Below are 21,867 nucleotides of genomic sequence, written 5' to 3'. Positions count from 1 at the left end.
AAGCTGAGGCTCCTGTCAGCTCTTTCTCCTCATCCCACATCCTCACCACAGTGCAGGTGTCCTGGGTGAGCAGGGGCAGCCCTGGGAACCAGAGGGGTGCAAGGGCAGAGCAGGATCTGGACCTCAGTGGGCAGTGCTAAGCCCTCAGCACAAAGCAGGAGCCCTGTGGCAGCTCAACCCACCACCAAAGCTTAGACCTCAGCCCTGGCATTACAGAAACCCCAGGTTTTGATGTTTGTGTTCTCTTCTGCCCTTACCAAGCAGCCCACTTTTCTTTCCACTTAATTTATGACAGTTTTAAAGTCTTGGTACTTCTAAGTTAAAAAAAGAAAACCTGCTTACTTAAGTATCTAAACACCAAGTTTGATGATGTAGCAGATGAACACCTCAAAATGCTTCTGCTTTCTGCTTCCAAAGAGGTATGACACAACGCAAGATTACAGAGGCATGTCCACGGGCTGAATCTGATAGCAAAAGCTATTCATGGCAGAAAAGGGTAGAGACTGGTGAGTATTCCACTTGAAATCATTTATTGACAACTTGCCACATCTTTCCATCTTGCCTAACATATTTTTATCCTTGTTATAAAGTACAAATGGTTTTATACTTTTCTGACAACATTAAAAAAATAGGCTACTAAAGAGGCAAAATTCCCACTTTGAATCCAAAAATCCTGCTGTAAGAATTCAAAATTGCAATAGACAAACATAAAACCCAACACATACAAAGAACAAGTATGGTGAACCTCTTAACGCTTGACTCATTCGTCAAACCAACTGAAAAGGAATCTGTTGTTCCCAGCTCTTACTTTGGATCCTGTGACCTTGCTTAACTGATGTGAAGTTTGTGTTAACACATACAACTCAAAAGGCACTCAAAGGTCACAAGTTCCTGAGCTAATAGGGGATATATTCCCAATGTAACAGTTAAAACAAGTCACAAAAAAACAATGTTTAAAAACTGGTATTTGGTTCATGTGAGTAGAGTAAGCATTCAGTAGAATCCTAGCTGAAAGCTGCTGCTGTGTAACAGACTCAAATGATGGCGAGTACATGAGAGCATTTTCAGTATGTGGAAAAAAAATAATTCACTTGTGAGCATCCTTATAGCAAAATTCACATGCTAAAAAAAGATAAATATTTGCTGCAACGTTAAAAAAAGCCCAAGAACAAGAAAGAAATGTATGTATATGAGATGCAATAAAGGCTTAGAACCAAGCAGGTTTGAAAGTCTGTACAGTTAAATAACTAACAGAAGTTGACAGGCAAAATTTACACAGATTTATTTGGCCCTGGGGGAAAAGGACCACAAAAGAAAGCACACTATTGATCTGGTATTTACAGATCAGTTAAAAAAAAAAAAAAAAACCAAACCAAAACACACACTAAAAAAATTCACACGTCCTACAATGTGTGCTCAAAATATGACAGGTAAGCTTGTAAGATGTTGTTCACACAAATTCCCTATTTCAAATTTGGCTCAGTTTTCGCCCAGGGGAAAAAAAAAAAAAAGTAACATTTCTCAAAAGACGGAATGGCTACTGTCTGAAGATGCAGAACAGAAATAAAAAAATATGGGATAACTAGTTTTGGCCTATATAATTTCTGATCTTCTCTTCAGAGATGCATAGGAGTATACTAAGGCCATATATATTTGCTACAGTGTAAGGCCTTTTGTTGTCAAAGCTCTGTGCGTCAGCAGGGCATTTAAGTTAAAGCAGGCATACGGAGTTCCAGAAGTGCTGCTGTATCCCATGGAAGAGGTCTCAGCTTTCCAAATTATCCAGCAGTGCCTCACTTTCAGCCTTCTTCTCTGGCGATGTGTACAAGAAGTTACAGCAGATATAGAGTGGGAAGATCAGGAATCTACTGTCCAAATTCATCACCACCTGCTCCTGCAAAGCAAACACAGCGGACGCTTGCAGAGGAAGCGATGCCATCAGAGGGAAGTACAGCTAAAAGCACCCGAGACTGATACTAACAGCCATTCCATACATTTTAATTATTATGTACTAAAAAGCAGAAGATAAAAAAACCAAGATTCACCTTCACCTTACGCAGATGTTTTATAATATTAACACAGATAAGACACTCTCAGAATGCTCACAAGCCTTTGACCCGGTGCTGCCAACCCTTCTGCATCAAAGATAACAGAACCGTAAGAAAAGCCTGAGCAGAGTTGACCTTCATTTGTGCTGGGAGACTTTTCTGCCACTATCAGTTTCAGGAGATTTAATCAACCAGGCAATCCGTAACAGCCTACGCCTCAAAGCAAATTACAGTTTGTTGGTAGGAATGTTTTGCTTTTACTCTAGGAACTGGTTTTGGGGTAGCAAAAGTGAAACTTTATCCTAAGAGTAAGGAGGGCATTTACAAGGAAGTTTTCTATGTACTCACCATCTACATATCACTGCTGATTAGGATTTAAGAAACTTGATGATCAAGTCACATTCCTTACTAAATTCTGCTGTCACAGATGGGTGGAAATGGGCACATTCTCTTAAGAAAACAACACTCCTCTCTCAGGCTTTTATTTATTTTTTTAATACACTCCTCTCTCAGGCTTTTACTTATTTTTTTAATAGACTAATAAATACCACCCTCGAACAATATGCAGACATGCTTTTAACACTTCAGCTTACAATACAAGAGAGTCTTCAAACAAACTCCAAATCTGGCTCTAAATAAGCAGGAGGCTGTTGGCCATATTATTCAGACAGGTAATCTCACCAGGGTTGGGAGTTTGGGGAAGCAAGCAGTCGTCCAGCAGACTGCTACACGAACAGCTTCAGCAGCACCACGGGAACTATTTTCACTATTATCAACACTAATGAGATCCACACTATCCTACCCTAGTTACACTTCACAAATTAGCTTAATCTTCCACTACCTATAAAAGGAACGCTTGAAATTCCACATAAGCAATGACAACAAGAACAGCTCCTCTTCAAAAGCACTGTTGACCTCTCAGCATTTTTTTCATGCCTTGGACTCCACAATTCAAGTTCAACTGCTCAAAAATCCACAAACATACCTGGTCCTTCTCAAGGGTCAGGATCTGATATCCTGTCGTTCGACTGCAAATAATTTTCCCACTGCTGTCAAAGGAGGCCAGACGTAACCTAGGGATATAACAACAGTTAAACTACTTAGTCTCCCATAACTTAGTTTTTCCAGCACAAAGAGTTTCTCCCAAGAATAACATTTTCAAATGTAAATAATTTGGTGGCAACAAAATTTAATGCAAGCACAGATGGAAAGACAGTTACAGTGAACATTTTAGCATACACCACAGGGTCTGCCTTCTTGGTTAGTGTTTACCTGAAGGCTATGTTCCTCCGAGGCTGCAGACTGACTGATCCACTGCACGGCTGATTCAACGTATTCCGTTTGAAAATGATGTAACGATTGGTGTAAGTAACAAGAAGGTCAAAGCCAAAGTTGAACCCGGTCCACCGCCAGCAGTACTGAAGAACATAAGTGAAAAAACCAAACAAACCAGTCTGAGTAGTGGCTACAACACGAAAGATAAGTGCCAACAAATCGAACTCGGGAATGGAATTCTTGACTACAGAGATGGATGGTGGATTCAAGGATCCTTCCCAACACCTGTCTGAAACATAAGACATCTTGGTAGGCAACCACTTGCTTTAGTGGCCAACCCCTGCTGACAGATGACTGCACGAGACAAGCTCCGTATCAGCTGCCTTCCAAACAAAACTACATTTAACACAAGTGGAACTAAAATCCTTTTGCATTCTGGTAACCGATGCTGTATTCCCGAGTAGCACTTAACTACAGGTCCCATTCATGCCCAAAGCACTCCCTGGAGTACAACATCCTTAGGTTAAGTGACTTCAGGGGGAAAAAAATTCACATTTACTGTTTTTTCACAAGACCTGTTACCTAAAGACACATACAGGTATGTGGAATACACAGGGGTTCTGGCTGTCACTATTACACATTTTATCTAGAAAGCTTCCTTTTCCAGTTAAAAAGAAAAAGACACCAGTGATCAGAGCTGTATTTTAACTGCGTGTATTTTACAAGTCTCAAATGACAGGTCATGGCTACATTCCCTCCTTTCACACACTAGAAGTTTTTCCAAAAATGGGCTTGCTTGCAGCACAAGAGCACAATTAAAACACTAATCCCTTATTCATCGCAAAGACAGCAAGCACTTCCATCCTTCTGGGGAGAACAAAATAATTTCTTTAACGTACCATCTCCATTACCTCTTTTTGATGCAGTTTGACAATTAAGACCTACATGTTTTGAAAATACCTAACATGTCTGAGACATGTCAGACTTAGCCACATGCCATACTTACATCACCATCCTTTGCAAGTTTTCGACCACACCTCATGCTGTTTCCTTCCAGTTCCTCTTTATTTATTTCTTGAGGCCTACAAAAAAAGTACATCTTTAAAGACACTTAAACAGCTTTGTATGGTACATTAACGTGGGAAAGATGAACAGACCTGAGTAAACTGGTCTGACCACACAACTGACCCTTCTCTGAGCAGAGGTTAGACTAGATGACCTCCCAGGATCCCCTCCAACCCAAACTGTCCCATGAACATCCAACTGCTCTATGAAACTGCAACATAAACCAGGTTGTGACACCTCAGTTCAGCAGGACTTATACAACAGGATCTTTCCAGATAAGAAAATAATAGCTGTTGCAATGAAATACATTCTCCAGTCCTCCTAAAAAAACCAAAGTCCTTTCTAAATGCAGTAGTCCGACTTACTAGGCACAAACACAAATGAGTGCTACTGCTAAGGAACAGCGGCAGGACTCTGCAGAAGAGCAGCACTACGAAGAAGCACCCACAGAGTCATTGTGAAAGGTTTCTCAAGTGGCTGGTTGTGCAACTTGTCTAAAAAAAGTTTACCAGCAGAGATCGTGAAGTGCCACAAGCCTCCTGCTTCTGTCATCCTATACCAACATGAACTTGTTTCACCCAACAGTTTCCACTGGCGCTTCAACACGTAGAAAAACCTTGCAGAGCCAGCACAAGTAAGATCAGTCCCAGTTTTCCAGAGGTATGTTACTCGCATAACTTTAGACACGATTACATCATTAATCAAACAAGCAACCAGTGCCAGAAAGTCTTCAAGTTACACTGAGGACAAATGCTTAAAGTGAGTATTATAAAACACAACGAAAGGCAACAACCCCCCAGTTCTAAACCTGCAACACCAAACAATGTATTTCAAGCTACGTAAGCAAGAAAAAACACAGCAGTTGTTCTCTTCCTACTGTGCACACACACCACAAGAACTTGCGGCTACAGCTTTTATGAACAAAGTCTGTGGTCTTTTTGCCCCATTTCTATAAAAACCAATCCTGTAAGATGAAGTATTTTATGAATAAGTTAAGCAAATAAGCTAATCATGCTAACCAAATCCATCCAAGAACCTCCCGTGTACTTTTCCCACATCTTCTAGTTGAACTGGTTATGTAGCTGACCTAAATTCAGTAATGGTGATAAAAGATTTATTTCTGTTTAATTAGTGACAAATTTCACAAACATTAGTACATAATGTTCAGACAGACATTAGTATTCCCCCCTCTCAAATCCTCAAGCAGCCTCAGAAGATGCAAAACTTTTGGCTTTAACCACTTACACTGGTCTACCATATGCTTAGTGAACAGTCAAGTTATTCTATTTCATTCTTAAACACTGCCAAAGAGACTATTAGAGTAGAAATTATTTCAGTCATGGACTCAAAAAGATCTGTCTTGCATCTGCCACTGAACAAATGTTTAATTAAAAAAAAAAGTGATCCACTTGAGCACAAGTAAACCTTGAGCAGCTACAGTTCAAAGTCACAAACTCCAGTATTACACTAAAAAATTCTCAAATTCTGAAGAATGAATAAAATGTTTGGTCCTTTTAAATGCAAACTACATAAAGCAGAAGAGAAACATTTTCTTCTCCTCTCTAAAGTTATCAAAAGAGCAAACCACATCACACATTTCAAAGGAATGTAATTTCCACGTTGGCAGTCTTAGAATAAGCAGGTGTAATTATGCTGTGCACCAGGTGGGATATGAAAATAGAGCCTTACTACAGCTCACTGGCAGTCAGACTTCACATTTTGTTCAGCTTAAACTTTACATCCTTATCTCTAAGGGACAAAAAATGTGTTAATGTACTGATAAGTGTGAGAGGAAGGGCAGCAGATCCGGATAAAAGGATGGTCTTATAAAATCTTAATTCTTTCAGCTACAGGTTGGTCAAATGTCCAAAAATATTTGCTTTAATGGAAAGGAACAGTTGCACGTCTTCCCTTCTAAGACATAAGTTATGAACCAGAGGCATCTCCCTGCAGGGTGGCACTACAGCTTGCCAGTAGAAGACAGAGAAGTGATCTCAGGGCTTCAGATAACATTTATCTCCCCGGAGACTGCGTACTATGGACGAGTGACACTGCAGCACGTAACTACAGGGAAGCACCCCACGCACACACGCGTGCGCACCCCCCACCATCTCCCTCCCACACAACTCCAGAGAACAGCATGTGCAAAGACAATTAGTCCATTATTGGCTATTAAACAAACAGTAACCTGGATGCCACCTTGAAGCATTAAGTCTGTAAATTACTAAAGTCAGAAGTTAAGACATATTGAGAAGAAACACTATATTTCACCCATTTCTTACCATTGCCATTAATGAAAGACCTTGGCGATGACTGCCAGAATAAGAGATTTGGACAGATGTCTACTCTTAAGTAAAACTTCTTCTGCCTGAGATCTTTGGTTTTAGCTGTCTTAAAAAAAAAAATCCCATACTGCAAAAGAGAAAACTAGACAAGCAAGAAAAACGTGGAAAAATACTCTGCTCTTTCCAAGAGCCACTGAAATCATCAGCACTGCAGTTGAACATGAAAGCTGCTCATTTTAAAGCTGGTATGATCCCCACCACCTTCAGCTTGTAAGAGAGCTTACTTTTCCAGAAGCATGTACATCTGATGGCTGACAATTAAAGTATTTTCACTGTATTACAGTGAACTGCCAAAAGACATAAAAAATAAGCAAATGCATGGTCTTAGGTTGTGTCAGAATTTTGATGACTATGGTAATACTCCCTTTCATATTAACTGTGATTCCCATAGGAGCTAGAAGGTAACTCCCACTGTACGATCGCCTACTGTTGGATACATCAACAACAGCGTTACAAGAGAAGTTTTCCCAAGAAAACAATAGTATGAGAAACAAATGACCACCTGACATTAATCTTTAGGAGCTGAAATGGTGAGATTCACAATTACATACGTTACCTCTACCATCTTCTAAAGCACTGCTATTGGCAAAAAGAACCACTTCTTGAGAATCTTGGCTATTCTTAAGACCAAAAATCAGAGTTTGGGCAATTTTTTACACTATTACATGATACCATCAAAAGAAAGTAATTAAGGAAGTAGTTCCTATATAAAACACAATTAAGCCATAGAAGCCACTGCCACGGGGTGTTGGGGCTAAAGCATAAGCTGTTTCAAAACAGAACTGAACATATTTGGTCTATTGGTGGTTGGTTATTCAGTAACGATGGAGCTAAAACCTCCAGCTGGAAAATCCTTAACTACTCACTGCCGGAGAAGTCCATCAAGAGAACACTCACTCTTCACTTTAAAGGAAGGTGGGAGATTTGTAACTCTCCCGCTGAACGCTGCCACAGCCTGCACGGCCTTTGGTTCAAATCAGGACAGTGGTTCTTATGCTTTTCAGATTGCAATTAATAAGTGAAGCCTACCATTGCAATTGAACATGCTCATCTTCTGAACGGCAAATGCTGGGCTAACAGGACTGATGGAAGAAAATAAAGAAGTTGGTTTATTGGTTTTTGAAAGGTAACAAACATTTTGCAGCTTCCTGATCTGACATTTATTCTCCACAAAGCACACCAAGAACTAGGAGAGAAGACAAAGGCAGGAACAACTCCTGCACTTGCATTTTGCCATAGTTTAGGTATTTACAAAGAGATTAAGGGACCTGGCTCAATGCAACATGGCAAAAAGCAAGCAGAAGGAAGGGAGACAGCTGGTGATCATGCATACATCTAACATACATGAAAACATGCCTCGCTGCCCAAGCCACCACCACTAACAACCCCTGTTAGGCACAGGCTCAAGAAACCCAACTACACATCACACGCAGACACCAGTCAGGGTGTTACACGAAGTACAGCTACATGCAGGTCTTTGAAAGGGCACAGAAACGTGGTAGTTGTCATGGAATTTCCTCAACAGCAGTGCAACGCCAGCACAGTGCAGCACGTGGTCTAGGAAGGAGAAGAGATAGGCTATAAGATAGGAGGATTAGAGAGGAGGGGGTCTTAGCAGTGGAGAAGGATGCACTGCCTGGGAAAAGCTGGAGGTGCTGGCAGAGGAGAACTATCAAACATAAACACTGGGTGGGGGAAAGGCTGTGAAATTAGAAGGAAATGAGGCAAACGGGTCACGGGATGCCAAGCCCTGCTGGGTGCTGGGCCCTCGCTCGCTGCCTGGGAGGCTAGGATGGGAGAGGCAGGAACAAAGGTTAGTGCGGAGTTATCCCTGCATAAACAAAAAATGACAAATTGCCTTCTACACCAATACAGTTACATCACACAACCACCTCTTGCCCACCGAGCCCAGGGAGGAAGGAAGCAGGACAGAAAAGGCTTCTTCTCCATCTGCAGTACTGTTCCTAAAGTCGTCCTTAATGGAAGGCTGATAAGTTACTCTTTCACAGCCTCAACACATTCAAGGCAAAGTACCAGTGAGAAGCATTAACCAACATAAAAGAAAGTACAGAACATCCCTCCCCAGCACCTACCTCCGGCTGCATTATACAAGTTTTCTAGAGTTCTACTGTTTAAAGGACAGGAGATAAGCCAGCCCAAGGGAACAGACGGCTCCACAGAGAACAGAGTTTAAAACCACTGAAGTTACTTTCCCCCCCCGGCTCTTCTTAATGTAAACTCCAAAAGTTAATCACGACAGAATTTATATGAGGAAGGTTTCTAGTTAAAAAAAGAAATAAAAGGAAAGCCTGTAATATACCTACCCAATATCATTGTCTTGTTCTGCTCTGAGCATGGCAAACCACTGCTGTTTGTAAACAGAGGACAGCCATTCTAAAATTAAAAAAAAATAAATAAGCTTGGTGTTGTCTTTGGAGCTGGGAATGGGGATGTTCATAAACATTTGAAATATAGAAATAAAATTACATTGAAATAATAAGGTCACACTTATTAACTGGAAGGCCTATGCAAACCCACCACCTGATAATGCACTTGTGTTATTCATCTCCAGGCCTCCACTACAGAAGCAGCGGTACAGATAAACATCAACAACTAACACTAAATAACTCAGTACTATATTCATCTTATCAAGCATTCACAATTGCCAGAAGTGATGCAACTCAACGCATTTTCCTCGGCACACAAAGTTTTGTTAAGCCAAGCAGCTTGTTAACAAGCTCTTGGGAGAAGATGTTGTTTTCTGAATCCCCAAAAGAATTCTACATGAGTTAAACAAGAAGAAAACAGAATCAAAGGATACAGAAAACAGTGACTTATCATGGATATGGTAAAAATACACGGAAATTGTCCCCTACCAGGAATAAACATAAATCATTTCTTCCTCTGAGAACACCATGAAGATTTTATCGGCTGTATTAATTTAACAGATGCAACCAAGAGATAAAACAGAACAAAAACTAATAGCTTGCAAGTCAGCTACGCAAAAGGGATCAGAGGCACCTAAAAGCACAGTATATAAGTTGTTCTTAGTCAAGATAACGAACAGGGGCACGTATGCAAGGTCATGGATGAGAACAAACTCTGTGGGGGAACGGCCTGGGACGGTAGGAACAGCGAGAACCACTGTTACCGCAAAAACAAAACAGGTAGTTGATGAAGATGATAGAAGGGAGAAGTGAGATCAGAGTGCTGAGATCGTCTTAGAAGTCCCAGATGCAAAAATTAAAACCAGCCCTTGCTCCACTAACTCTAGAGTTAAGATTCAGACTGTGATAGAACCAAAATGGGAATTAACCAAAGTACAACAGAAAGTATAAAAATGATTTAAGGAAAACTACACAGATACGGAACAGAGAATGGAAGGAAAAAAAACATAAATCAGGAGATAGAGCATCTTCTCTAGTTCTGTATATGCATGTATCTATTTCATACGTGACATTTCGACTGTAGTTGAACAACAAACACTTCGCTTACGGACACTGCATATTTCTCGTACATCTTTTCTCTGCAAACAAGAACAGCCTCTCTGTTGTGAGCTCCTAATACACTATTTCAGTTTTCTCCTGCAGGTCCTACACACATACAGGGTATAAAAAAAAATCCCCCCACAATTATACCTTTTCTTTCAACTATGCAACATGATTTCCTTCTTTACCTCCTTGAGAACAATTTAATCTAGAATAATCTAAAAGGTTTACACCACAATACAAACTACCCAGCAATTTCCACGCTTGTAGACTCTCTCAGGTACGATGCAATCACCTCAAATACCGGAGGTTGGCAGCCAATAACCTGTGTGAAAGTGCACCACCAATATTTATCTAAGCCTCCTTTTACATGACGAGCAAAAGTTCCTCGTCCTAACACCGTTTTTGGCTACAAACTGGTATCAACAGATGACAGGGGCTATCAAGTATTAAACTCTACCAGCACTTCATTACACACACGGAGGTCTCCAATTATGCTCTTCTCTACCTGCTCTCCCAGTTCTCTTGGAATTCAAGTTTTTTTTTTTAATTAATCATTAGTGGTAGAGTGTAAACATCAGATACTCTTCCTGCACTAACCACACACTCGCTGTCATCACGCTACCTTTCCCACTGTACGACTACAAAGCCATCAGGCCTATTTCAGCATTTATCACAGCTTGTGAACTGTTTAACTACGAAAGAGTAAACATTTTGCTCTCTAATACCTTGTGAGCTATGCAAAAACGACCATTCTTTTTCAATAAGCACAAGCAAACCAGCCTCAAAGTCACAATTAATCTTGTAACAATTTAAGAAACATTCTTCCTCTGACATAAATAGATAGAAGGCTTCTGGGTTCAAGTACAGACACAAGATTTATCCACTGAAGAACACTTGAGAGAAGACAGTTCTGGTAAGTGGTAACAACAGCAACATTAAGATAAGGAAATCAAGTGTAGTACTGGCAAATTTCTGGTTTGCAACATCTCATTCACATGCTGACAAAGCCACTTGACAAGGAAATAATCCACAGTTCTCCTGTGTCATCATTAAATTAAGGAGCCAAAGGGTCATTCATGCAAGTTATCTTATTTTTTTATTACAGAACGAAGATGCCTTTGCACTTTCATTATGATCTGTACCAGTATCAGTCTTAAGTAGGACGGATTGTATTTACTTTACACATGACTTAAGCATATAAAATATCACATATCAAAGATCAGATCTGTTCTTCTGGGATTTTTATGCATAATATAAAACGTTATCACTTCCTTGAGATCAAGAACTGCCCCATCTACTGGACATAACGACCAGACCATTCACCCAAAGTGCACCTCGGCTGGGAGCTCTGTCACGCACTGCCTCCACCTGCTGTTCGAAGAACACTTTTAAATAGACATTTGAGCACAGGATAACCGAGTTCCTTCGTATTTTACTTCGTCAGAACTAGTGCAGAAGACAGTCTCTTCTCCATCTATTAAGGTTCTAATTTAAACCAGAACCGGGAGAAGGGAAAGCCAGTACATTTAAGCAGTAGTAATTGTCCACTTTCACTCGAGGGACTGGCAGATTAATAGCGAGGAAAGGACCCTACCCCCTCCCCACAGGTCCCCCCTGTCACAGAGAGTCATAATTCAGCTTCCGATAGCTGCGCTCTTTGAACATCTCAAAGCATGAGAAAAAGGTAACTCAAGGTTATTCACACAGCAACTAAAACATTACTTCTGGCAGAGACAGGACACAACAGTACAAGACAGATAAACTGAGTAAAGTGATGCTCACTACATCATCTCAATGGCAAGGAAAGTGTTTTAGAAGCATCTAACAATTTGATCAGGCTAGCAGGCTTCAAAAGAAATATCCCGACAAGTCTGGTTTGGCATTATACCATCACTGTGTTGACATCTATGGCAGCAAGAAGGAAAAAGCCAATATGAGATGAAAAAAATGGTTTTAATTTTACAGGAAGACAGGAGTGTAACTCAAGAACAGGTTAAATATTTATGTATGGCAAGAGTCCAAAGCGACATCCAAGGCTACAAGTATGGACAGATGACAAAACCCACAGATGTCAAGAAGTTACAAATAAGAGTGATAAACAGCTCAATAAAAGCAGTCTTAATTGACATTTGGCAATTACACCTATAAATAGACATCACAGCCACAGATGATTGGATAGTTATAGTGTGGACAGATATAAAAAAAAATATCAAAGGTGGGTACATGAGAGCTAGGAAAAAAACCTGTCAGAGTTAAGATGCAAAATTGAATGCTAAGATTCAACTCTAATGAGGGAACACTGAACAGTGAAACGTGGATCAAGGACACCAGGAGCCAGAATCGTAAGTGCCAACACTGTTAGAAGGAGCACAACTAACTCGGGGGGAGGGGGGCAGAAAAGAGGGACCAAAAGAAAGCAAAACAAATTAAAAAGAAAGAGGAGCAGGTGTTTCACGTGATAAAAGATATGAATGATGGTGGAGAAACATTTTCAAGTGAGAGCCCAACTTGGTAACTCTTTTCCAATCTTACTCCTCTATCAGCAGGCAGTTTACAGAGCTTTCAAGAAAAGAACAAAGCCTATCTGTGAACTCAGACTTCAGCAGCGAGATGAGAACAGGGCTTCTTATTTTCCAGTGATAATGTAATATTAATAGCAGTAATCTATAACAACATTAAATGGCATTTCACTCTATGGGCTTCAAAAAGCACCAGGACCTAGAACGAGGATGTATTTTATACAAGTCAAAATGCAAATAAAAGGACAAGAGCAGAATACTTGAATATCCCATCTCCTCCAATTCATCCTAAATATCTGTTAGTAAATAACACTTGTCTTTGAAGATGGGAGAAGAGTTCACAGCATCTTGTGCTTTTGGTTTTCGTTTTCAGGTATTATTCCAACTCCTATCAAAAGCCAGCTTTTTTTAGAAAGATAATGGCTAGAAAATAGTTGAGTCCCGTGAACTCTCTCAAAATTTTTTTGTCATGTCTGGGACTCTGGGGTTATTTAAACACTGATAATGTAGTATGCACTGATTACAGAGCTGATCAGTCAGTTTATCAAAATACACTTGTGTGTGTCTTTTAAGGCTTTTATGCATGTAAATTTAATATTCAACTTCTGCTGAATCTTCAGCCACAATTTAGACATTGGAGAGAAACACGTGAGTGCCAAGACCAGTAAATGCACCTGGATCTTCCAATTATCTCGAGCAGGACAGGCTAGGAAAGGCACACGGAACTGGATCAGCTGAGTGCTCACTCACCTGAGGGTATTAGGGAATCTCTCTCAATAATTCTGGCTGATGCCAAGTCACTGATGATGTACTGTAACCTCAAGTGTGTGAACACCGACAGGAACGCGTTCCCCTGTTCCGATTCCAGGAATGCAATGTCATCCTCAAAATCTGCAAGACACGGCACCTGCATTACAATTTGTTTTCCTAAATATTTTCTCGATCCTATTTATATTTGAGATTGTTTTAACTTATTGATCAGAGAAAGTTGTTATGGCAGGCAAATCAGGTTTTGCAGCTAAAATTAAGAAACTACTTGTATTCAAATCCTTTCAGCAGAAATGTTAGCCCAAACTTTTCCTCTTTTGAAATCCACTAGTGCCTTCTAGTGAGAAGGCAACAAAAGCTTATCCTAACTGAACAATAGCAAAAGCAACAAAGCAAAACCAGCGACCATGTCTGCTCACTTGAAAACATGTGGACAAAACAGTGACAAAGCTATGTGCTCACTTGAAAACACGTGGACAAAACAGTGAAAAAAGCGATCGGTGTTGAGAACCTGATGCCGGGGACTGTTGGCAGAGGGAAGCCTTCCCAGAGAAAACAGGAGAAAGTTTGGAAGTGGAGGAAGACTATCGTATTTTACTTCTAACCCGCGTCCTCCCCAATCCAAGGCCATGCCAATTAATCCTACCTTTCCTACGCTTGGCAAACCAGGCATCAGCTTCAGTGAGGAGTTGTTTCAAAGACCCATTCCAGGAAGGCACTAGCTGAAGGAACATCCACTAGGTAAAATAAACAAACCAGGGAGTTAATTGAAGAAGTTTTCAAACAAGTAATACTTGCATTATTAAAAAGAACATCTTCATAATGTATTCATTCCTACAAAGACTCTGGTGCTCTATTAAATACTTTAATTAAATACTAAAAAGGCTGAAATTTTCATTGCATTGCAAATCAGCTATTCCTCAGGAGTTCAACTTCATGAAGCCCCAGCCAGCCCCTTTGCTAAGTACCTTTTTGAGAGCAGTGTACACATCCATTTCCACTTGCATTACAAATAGGTTAGAAGAGCTGATCAGCTGTTTCATGAGGTTTATGCTGAAAAAAAAAAAATTAAAAAAAAAAAAAATCACAGTTTTATGAGACAGTATAGACAAGAAAGCAAGCTAGGTAACAAGCAACTGCCAGTAGCCTAGAAAGTTATTTGTGGTGAGCTATACACTTTGGGAGAAACTGTACTTCATCACTCAAAGTTAACTGAAGCCTGAATACCTGAGTTCTTTGAAGAGTTCAACACTCTGGTGAGTCATCAGGTTATTCAAGAGCCATTCAAGGCACCTAGATTAAAAGCAAGGAATTAGTACCTTCATTTTTTTCTTACATATGCCAACATTCCTGCTCAGGCTCACAAAGTCTGGTTGTGTACCACATGATTTTGAAATACTGCTTTAACCCGAGACATGAATGCATAAAAATATGAAAAAGTTATTTCAAAACCATGAAAATTTTCCAAAGTTTTCTGAAACTCTTATAAAGTAGCATTTAGTTTCTCTCAGGGTACGGTGAAAGCTAAATTCAAAGTACTATTCATGTCACAAAAAGCTGTGAGAACACACCAATTCACAGCAGAAGGACGCAGTGAGCACTAACCTCAGCATTCTGATCCCAAATGTGTAATTATCCCTCCTAATTAAGATAAAGTTAAGCTTAGATTCAGAATATTAAAGCAGCTTTGCGATAAAACAGTCAACGATCACAAGTATTATTTCATCGTCACACTGAAGACCAAAGATATTGTCTTTATTAATACACTTTAGTAATTAATTAATTCACAGCACGGGACAACCATTCTACCATAATCTACACCAATTTTAAAAGTAATTGATTATAGTACAAACTCAAAACTAAATAGGACAAACAGAGACCAAGTCAGATAGCTTTAAAAAAAAATAAATTAACTTGGGTATTATTTTACTGTGTGTAAATTCACACTTTTAATTAGCAGCGTACAAAGCAGCTTGGAGAAAGTAATTCTTACTTTTTCTTCACGGAGTCTAACCCGTATGTCCCCGCTGAATTATAATAACCACACACAGTTTTTGCATTAATGGTTTCCTTCATTGTTTCACCACATTGCTGGATTAAGCCATCCTGTGGGGAGGAAAAAAACCCACAAATATTCAAAGTTTTATTTTCCCAACAGGAAATGTCAAAGATTGTGCAGTTTATACAAATTTTCATGCCTGAAAAATTACCAAAGTCACACGCGCTAGTGACCTATGCTATGACATGCAGAAAATTTAAACCAACATTCTTCAGAAAAATAGATTTTTCTTAAGAATCTATCACGTGAAAGAAAAGCTTAATGAATACCTTCAGGGTAGAACAAATGATCTGTTAGAACATATTTTAATCTACTTCTAGATATGACTCTCAAAGCAGCACACGACTGAATCTTACTCATAGCATTTTTAAATAAAACCACTGCAACATGTTTGGGTTTTTTCCCCACGTAATCTGAAAAGATGATTCATTTCTCTGGGGGAAACAGTACAAGCATGTGAGCATATTATGAACTGTTACCTTTAGCTGAAAAGAAACATAAAAATATTGCATGTCTCTTACTTACAAGCTGCAGCATGCAGGCTGCTGCTAAAAGTGCAACTACTCGACTGGGTTTTATTAACACATCATCTCTATACAGTGAGCCAAAAGCCACCTGTAGAGCTGAAAAGAGTGTAAGTGTTAAAAAAGATGGGACATTGAGCATGGATAACTAAATGAATCCTTAAATATAACCAAACCTCTTGGGCGCACACATTCTCTACAATCGTATTTGCCCACGTACACACATAAACAGACAACACAAAACACGGCATTAACCAACAAAATACATCCTTTTCACTGTTTAAGCAAAATATTCATCTTAAACAGCCTCCAAGTCACACCATGGAGCAACGAGGAGAGCAGTCAAACTAGATAAAAAGAAGTTAAGCCTCAGGATTCTTCCCTGCAATTGATCAGTAGCATAACGTTGAGATATTACAAGTTTCTTTAATTCTTCTGAAAACGCTACTTCCTCACTCCGTGGTGCTTGGAACCACAGCAACACCCTCTGTCAGCTCACACAGGTCCCCTGCGAGCGCTCCACTCGGTAGCTTTTCAGACCAGACAAAGACTTGATTCACACTCCAGCACTCGGGTCCCCACAAGAGCTGCAGACACCGATCTCAGGAGCCCCCGATGCCGAAACAAGACAAGCGGCTGCTTTTCAGCTGCGCTTCCCACCTCAGAGGTACCAAAATGAATTCAGTTCTACTGCTGACCTGAGCTGAGCTCAAAACTGAATGAGCACAGAACATTCTCTCAAGTTTCTTATTTACTAGTTTGAAAATTATTCTTAAAAAAATTTAGTATTTTCAGGTTTTTTTGTCAGGTTCAACTTAACCTCTACCTCGAGAATTTATATTAAAATAAAAGGTTCCCACTTACCTTCTATATCAATATTTTGGTCAGGAATCTCCAACTCTATGATGTTCATGCTAGACTCTTTCCAAGATCCACTGAACATACTGGAAAAGTAGCCCGACTATATGAGGGAAGACGAGAGAAAAAGAACTCGAGTAAGAGATTTCATTCAAATTAAAACTGTTCAAAGCAGCACGTGGAACGAAAAATTGTTAATATTTACCTTTATGCAGAACAAAATGTATTAAGGGAACTTTTCACAAGCTAAAACATTCTGACATACTGGAGAAAGGGCTAATTGTATTTGCTTTGTTTCTGAAAGTGAAAGCGTGTACAGAAAATTTGGACTATGTGTCTGTAATCATAGTAAGTAAAGAGCTTTACAGGGCCAGAGAAAACACATAAGCTCTTTTTTCCTACAAACCACACTACCAATGGATATATAATTAGTCCAAGAACTAAGTCCTTAAAGCTACAGGCAGACAACAAATCCTGCGGGTGTTAGGGAATGCCAGTTTGGGTATGGGGAGGAAAAAAAAAAAGCAGCATGCAAGACATACAAATTAATGTACAAGGTTGTAGTCTCATACCAAGAACACATACACATACACCATTTATGTAAATATACCTTTTATTATAAAGTGTAAGGCATATAAAACTAGAATTTGATAGGTTTCCATCCAAATGAAGTGAAATACACTGCTCTACTAGGATTCATGATTTTCCTTCTCAGCAGCAGATGTGCCCATTATGAGATGCTATCACTCACTGAAGTTTACCTGAGAGATCAAAAAAATAAAGTCTATTTGTACAGCACCATATTCCCTGACCTCTTAACTCAGCATTTCAACTCAGGGCAGCAAACGACACAAAATCCAATTTTGATTTTTATCTGATTATGTAAATATTTCCATACCTTCGGCATATCCCCTAACTATGATGACATACAACTCTCAAAACCAGAGCCTTATTCAGCTTACCAATCCTCGTGAGGCTACCTGAGCTTTGCCACGTAGATCAACTCAATTTCACGAGAATTTATTATTTCAGCATCAGAAAAAGGAAATCCTCCATTTCTCAGATCTGCCCTTAACAGGTAGAGCGGCACCTTACTGTCATTCATCAAACTAAATGCAGAAACTTGAGAGACTAGGGAAACAGAGCCATTCAGACTGAGACAAGCTGCTCAAGGAGGCAGAGGAGGAGCCATGATTTCATTAAGAGTAATTTACAGAGGGAGTTGTGTTTAACCTCCCAACGTATTTCCCCTATAGTAACATAATGCCAACGAGAGCATGAATTGAAACAGAAACCCCACTTACGAGAACGGTTAACTTGACCACAAAATTTCATCTCACAAGAACATCACTTGTACAAGGCCTCTACAGAACAAAAATCGCAATTTCCAAAGTCTGTTTTGTGATTTAATATTCAATTTTAGTCATCAACCCACACTAAGTTTTAAGGAGCAGATTCATGAACTTGAGACGTAGCAACAACAGAATCACAGCGATTAAAAACACCATCACCAACGACAGTCTAAGGACGAACCAGAATGTGCCCACCCTGTTTATGCTGCACAACCTAAGTCTGACTGTCCAACCCACTTACATCCTCCCTTTGTTACAGAGTCAGCAGTGAGCAGACAATTCCAGCTGTGTCTGCCAGCTGTCCTCCCTGGCCAAACACACCCCCTGCTCTACCAAGAGACGGCTGCCACTGGTCAGTTTTTGGCTATACACAAATTACTTTCCTGCCCTCATTTTATGCTCTTTAAAAGGTTGTAACGCATGTTAAATAAAAGGTGTTTTCCTAAAAGAAAGCAATGAGAATTTCCCTCGTTGTGGCCAACTAAAGTAACTGCTGTACCTGCACTGGAGTCATGGCATTAACGTAACAACCACAAAAAAATAAATAAGCAAGAACTCGCTTCTACCATCACTTGTTACACCAGAGAAACTGCATTCAGCCTGCTGAGCACCTCAGTGACATCTTCACCTCCTAACACAAACCCGCGTTGCGTTTGGCTACAGCTGACAAAGAAGCTCACACCTTTTCAGGTATAGTACCTGACGTTGCTTTCTCTTCTCACTTCAAATAAATTGCTTCCAAGGTTAGACTCCGACTTTAAAGTTAACGGCACAACTGAATTACATATTTCAAGACAAAGCCATGGTTTCTCCCCGTTTCTGTCACAGGAAAAGTAATAAAGAGGACAGACAGTAAAGATAACAGTACCTCTTCACTACCAAAACACAAGAAGTAACACAAAGAACTTCACCTTAATACAAGCCCAAAATAAAATGGCTTGTAGAAACAGCATCGTTTTTGCAGGTGCACACTAAGATTTATTCCTTTTTAGAGTTTCTGCGCATACCTTCCTCATGCACCAGCAAGAAAGCCTTCACCCAGCGATGAAGGCTGCGTAACAAATACAGAGACTCAACTCCAGCAATTTCACTTCAGGTTCCTATACCCGAGCCCCAATGAACACTAAAATTGAGCCGTGCTTTACAAACCCACTCCGGAAGCGCTGTCTTTGCTCTGCAATAATATTAACATCGCAGGAGACTCTCAGCCATTCGTTTACCAAACAAGAACACGTTCCCAGGACATCAAAAGACAATTTTTAGGACTGTTTTCACAAAGGATGTGCCAAGGTTAAGATGAGATTAAAAAAATTAAACAGCAAGAGACAGAACTGAAGAAACTTTTCAAACACGAAGCTACAGCTACGCTTCCTAACAGTACTACCAAAAGCACATCACAAGTTTTTTAACTGTCTGCATCCACAGAAAGAGTGGTAAGTCTGAAATATAAGGAAAAAAAAACCCAACAAACTCAAGTCACACTTAACATTTACCAGATATTCCTTTATTAAAAATACAGCTTCTATTGCCAGTAAGAAGTCGCTTACCTGACACAAATAGATCTTGTGCAAGTTCCACTCCTCTCCCAGAGCACAGATTTTGATATCACTGTTCTCCCCATTCAAAAACAGAGTCTGATAAATATACTTAGAAGTGCTTTTCAATTTTTTCCTATACAAAAAGGCAAACAGAGACACACTCCTTCAACTTTTTCTGTTACGGCAGCAACACTAAATATAAACTACTCGACAGGGCTTTTTTCCTGCCCATGAGGGACTGACCACCCCCTCCCCGCTCACTCCCGCTCTCTCGTTTACTGCAGCCGCTGCTGGGCCCTTTCCAAGGCACACAAGGCACTAACCGCCCCCCAAGCGCCCCACCAACCCCACCCCAAAACCCTCTGCCCTCCATCGCCCCCTCCCCTCCTTCCTGCACAACAAGCCCCTGGAGGCCGGGCTCTGTCCTCGGCTGCCCCCAGACCCCCCCCGCCCTTGCCAGGCCCCGCAGCCCCACACGGCCCCTCCCTCTTGCCTCACGGCCCCAGGCCCACAGCGACCGCCCTGCGGCCCCTTCCCGCCACCGGACAGACCCACGGCCCCCCCTGAGGCGGCGACCACCCCCCCGCTCCCAGCCGGCCGCGCAGCGCGGACCTGCGGGGGGTGTTGAGCAGCCGCTCCTCCCGCTCGGCCTCGCCGTCGCTGTCGCTGTCACCGGGCCCGTCGGCCCCGCCGCGCTTCCTCTTGCCGCCCCGGCCGCCCCCGTCCGCCCCGTCGCCGCGCGGGAGGCCCACCCGCCGCCTCAGCACCCGGCTGCTCAGCGAGCCCATCGCCGCTCCGCCGTCGCCTCCTCATGAGGCCGCCCGGAGCGGAGCGGGGACGGAGCGGGGACGGCACCGCCGGGCAACGGCAGCGCCTCAACAACGGCCGGCGGCGGCCATTGCCCGCGCGGCTCTGCGCGTGCGCGGGGGGAGGCGCAACGCTCTGCGCATGCGCCGGCGGCGGGGCTCCGCACGGCTCCACGTGGCCGCCGGGGGGGCCCTGGGGGGGTCCCGCAGTGCTGCGGAAAAAAACGCTGGCGGAACCCAGGGCAGCTCTTGATGAGGGAGGGGATTCTCCCCCCTACTCAGCGCTCGTCAGACCCCCCTGCAGTGCTGGGTCCAGCTCTGGGGGCACCAACAGCAGAAGGACACGGACCTGCTCGAGCGGGGCCAGAGGAGGCCACGAAGATGCTCGGGGGGCTGGAGCACCCCCCTGTGAGGACAGGCTGAGAGAGTTGGGGGGGTTCAGCTGGAGAAGAGAAGGCTCCGGGGAGACCTTAGAGTGGCCTCCCAGGGCTTAAAGGGGCTACAGGAAAGGGGGGAGGGACTCTTGATCAGGGGGGTAGGGATAGGACGAGGGGTAACGGGTTTAAACTGACAGAGGGGAGATTTAGATGAGATCTAAGGAAGAAATTCTTCCCTGTGAGGGTGGGGAGGCCCTGGCACAGGTTGCCCAAAGAAGCTGTGGCTGCCACCTCCCTGGAAGGGTTCAAGGCCAGGTTGGACGGGGCTTTGGGCAACCTGGGCTAGTGGAAGGTGTCCCTGCCCGTGGCAGGGGGTGGGACTGGATGGGCTTTAAGGTCCCTTCCAACCCAAACCAGTCTGTGATTCGATGATTCTTGCTTGGCAGTGGATGACCAAGAGGAACTCTCCATCCCAGAACAAGGTCCAGGTTACTGAGTGGGAGCAGCAGCAGCAATGCAACTGCAGGAGCTGGGGGGTGCACGGCTGCACCCCCAAATCTGTGTGTGTTGCCCCCCCCCCCCCCCGCAGTTCCCCCAGACACAGCATGGACATGGGATTTTATAAACCATTTCTCAAAGTGCTGCTGGAGGGGGATTTACAGCATCCCCATGTGCTGGGCAGACAGAGATGGGACAAGAGATTTGCCTCTTTCTAAGGAGCAGGAGATGTCTCCCCCCCACAGTGGTATTGCACCCGAGTGGACCATGGGCACCCCACTCAGCTGAGGAGCTGAAAGACCTCTCCCTGCAGCCTCTCCCCACTGAGCTGGTCCACGCTTAGG

The 21,867-nt window shown here is 42.1% G+C and overlaps 1 protein-coding gene across 1 annotated transcript; it reads right to left on the bottom strand.

The window, feature by feature from the left end:
- Window positions 1-507: 507 nt before the first annotated feature.
- On the bottom strand, window positions 508-20,745 carry GMCL1 (germ cell-less 1, spermatogenesis associated). The gene is made up of 14 exons (XM_074852284.1): window positions 20,455-20,745; window positions 19,852-19,975; window positions 16,959-17,055; window positions 16,096-16,193; window positions 15,505-15,617; window positions 14,739-14,804; window positions 14,480-14,564; window positions 14,158-14,248; window positions 13,494-13,634; window positions 9,058-9,127; window positions 4,330-4,405; window positions 3,321-3,466; window positions 3,034-3,121; window positions 508-1,894 (listed from the first exon to the last, which is right to left on the bottom strand). Exons 1-14 carry the CDS (start codon window positions 20,628-20,630, stop codon window positions 1,766-1,768), a joined length of 1,500 nt encoding a protein of 499 aa, XP_074708385.1. The 5' UTR covers window positions 20,631-20,745; the 3' UTR covers window positions 508-1,765.
- Window positions 20,746-21,867: the final 1,122 nt, after the last annotated feature.

This window comes from Strix uralensis, chromosome 28 (assembly GCF_047716275.1).
Source record: "Strix uralensis isolate ZFMK-TIS-50842 chromosome 28, bStrUra1, whole genome shotgun sequence".
NCBI classification, from domain to species: Eukaryota; Metazoa; Chordata; class Aves; order Strigiformes; family Strigidae; genus Strix; species Strix uralensis.
Note: the sequence above shows the minus strand (reverse complement) of the source record. Positions and strands in the feature narration are given on the sequence as shown.

What these genes read in the sequence shown, in the direction of transcription:
- GMCL1 (XM_074852284.1), bottom strand. Translation starts at nt 20,630, where the DNA reads ATGGGCTCGCTGAGCAGCCGGGTGCTGAGGCGGCGGGTGGGCCTCCCG. An exon ending in CTGCTCAACACCCCCCGCAG is followed by an intron (nt 19,976 to 20,454) that starts GTCCGCGCTGCG and finishes CTTTTTGTATAG; the next exon opens with GAAAAAATTGAAAAGCACTT. An exon ending in TGTACACTGCTCTCAAAAAG is followed by an intron (nt 14,249 to 14,479) that starts GTACTTAGCAAA and finishes TATTTTACCTAG; the next exon opens with TGGATGTTCCTTCAGCTAGT.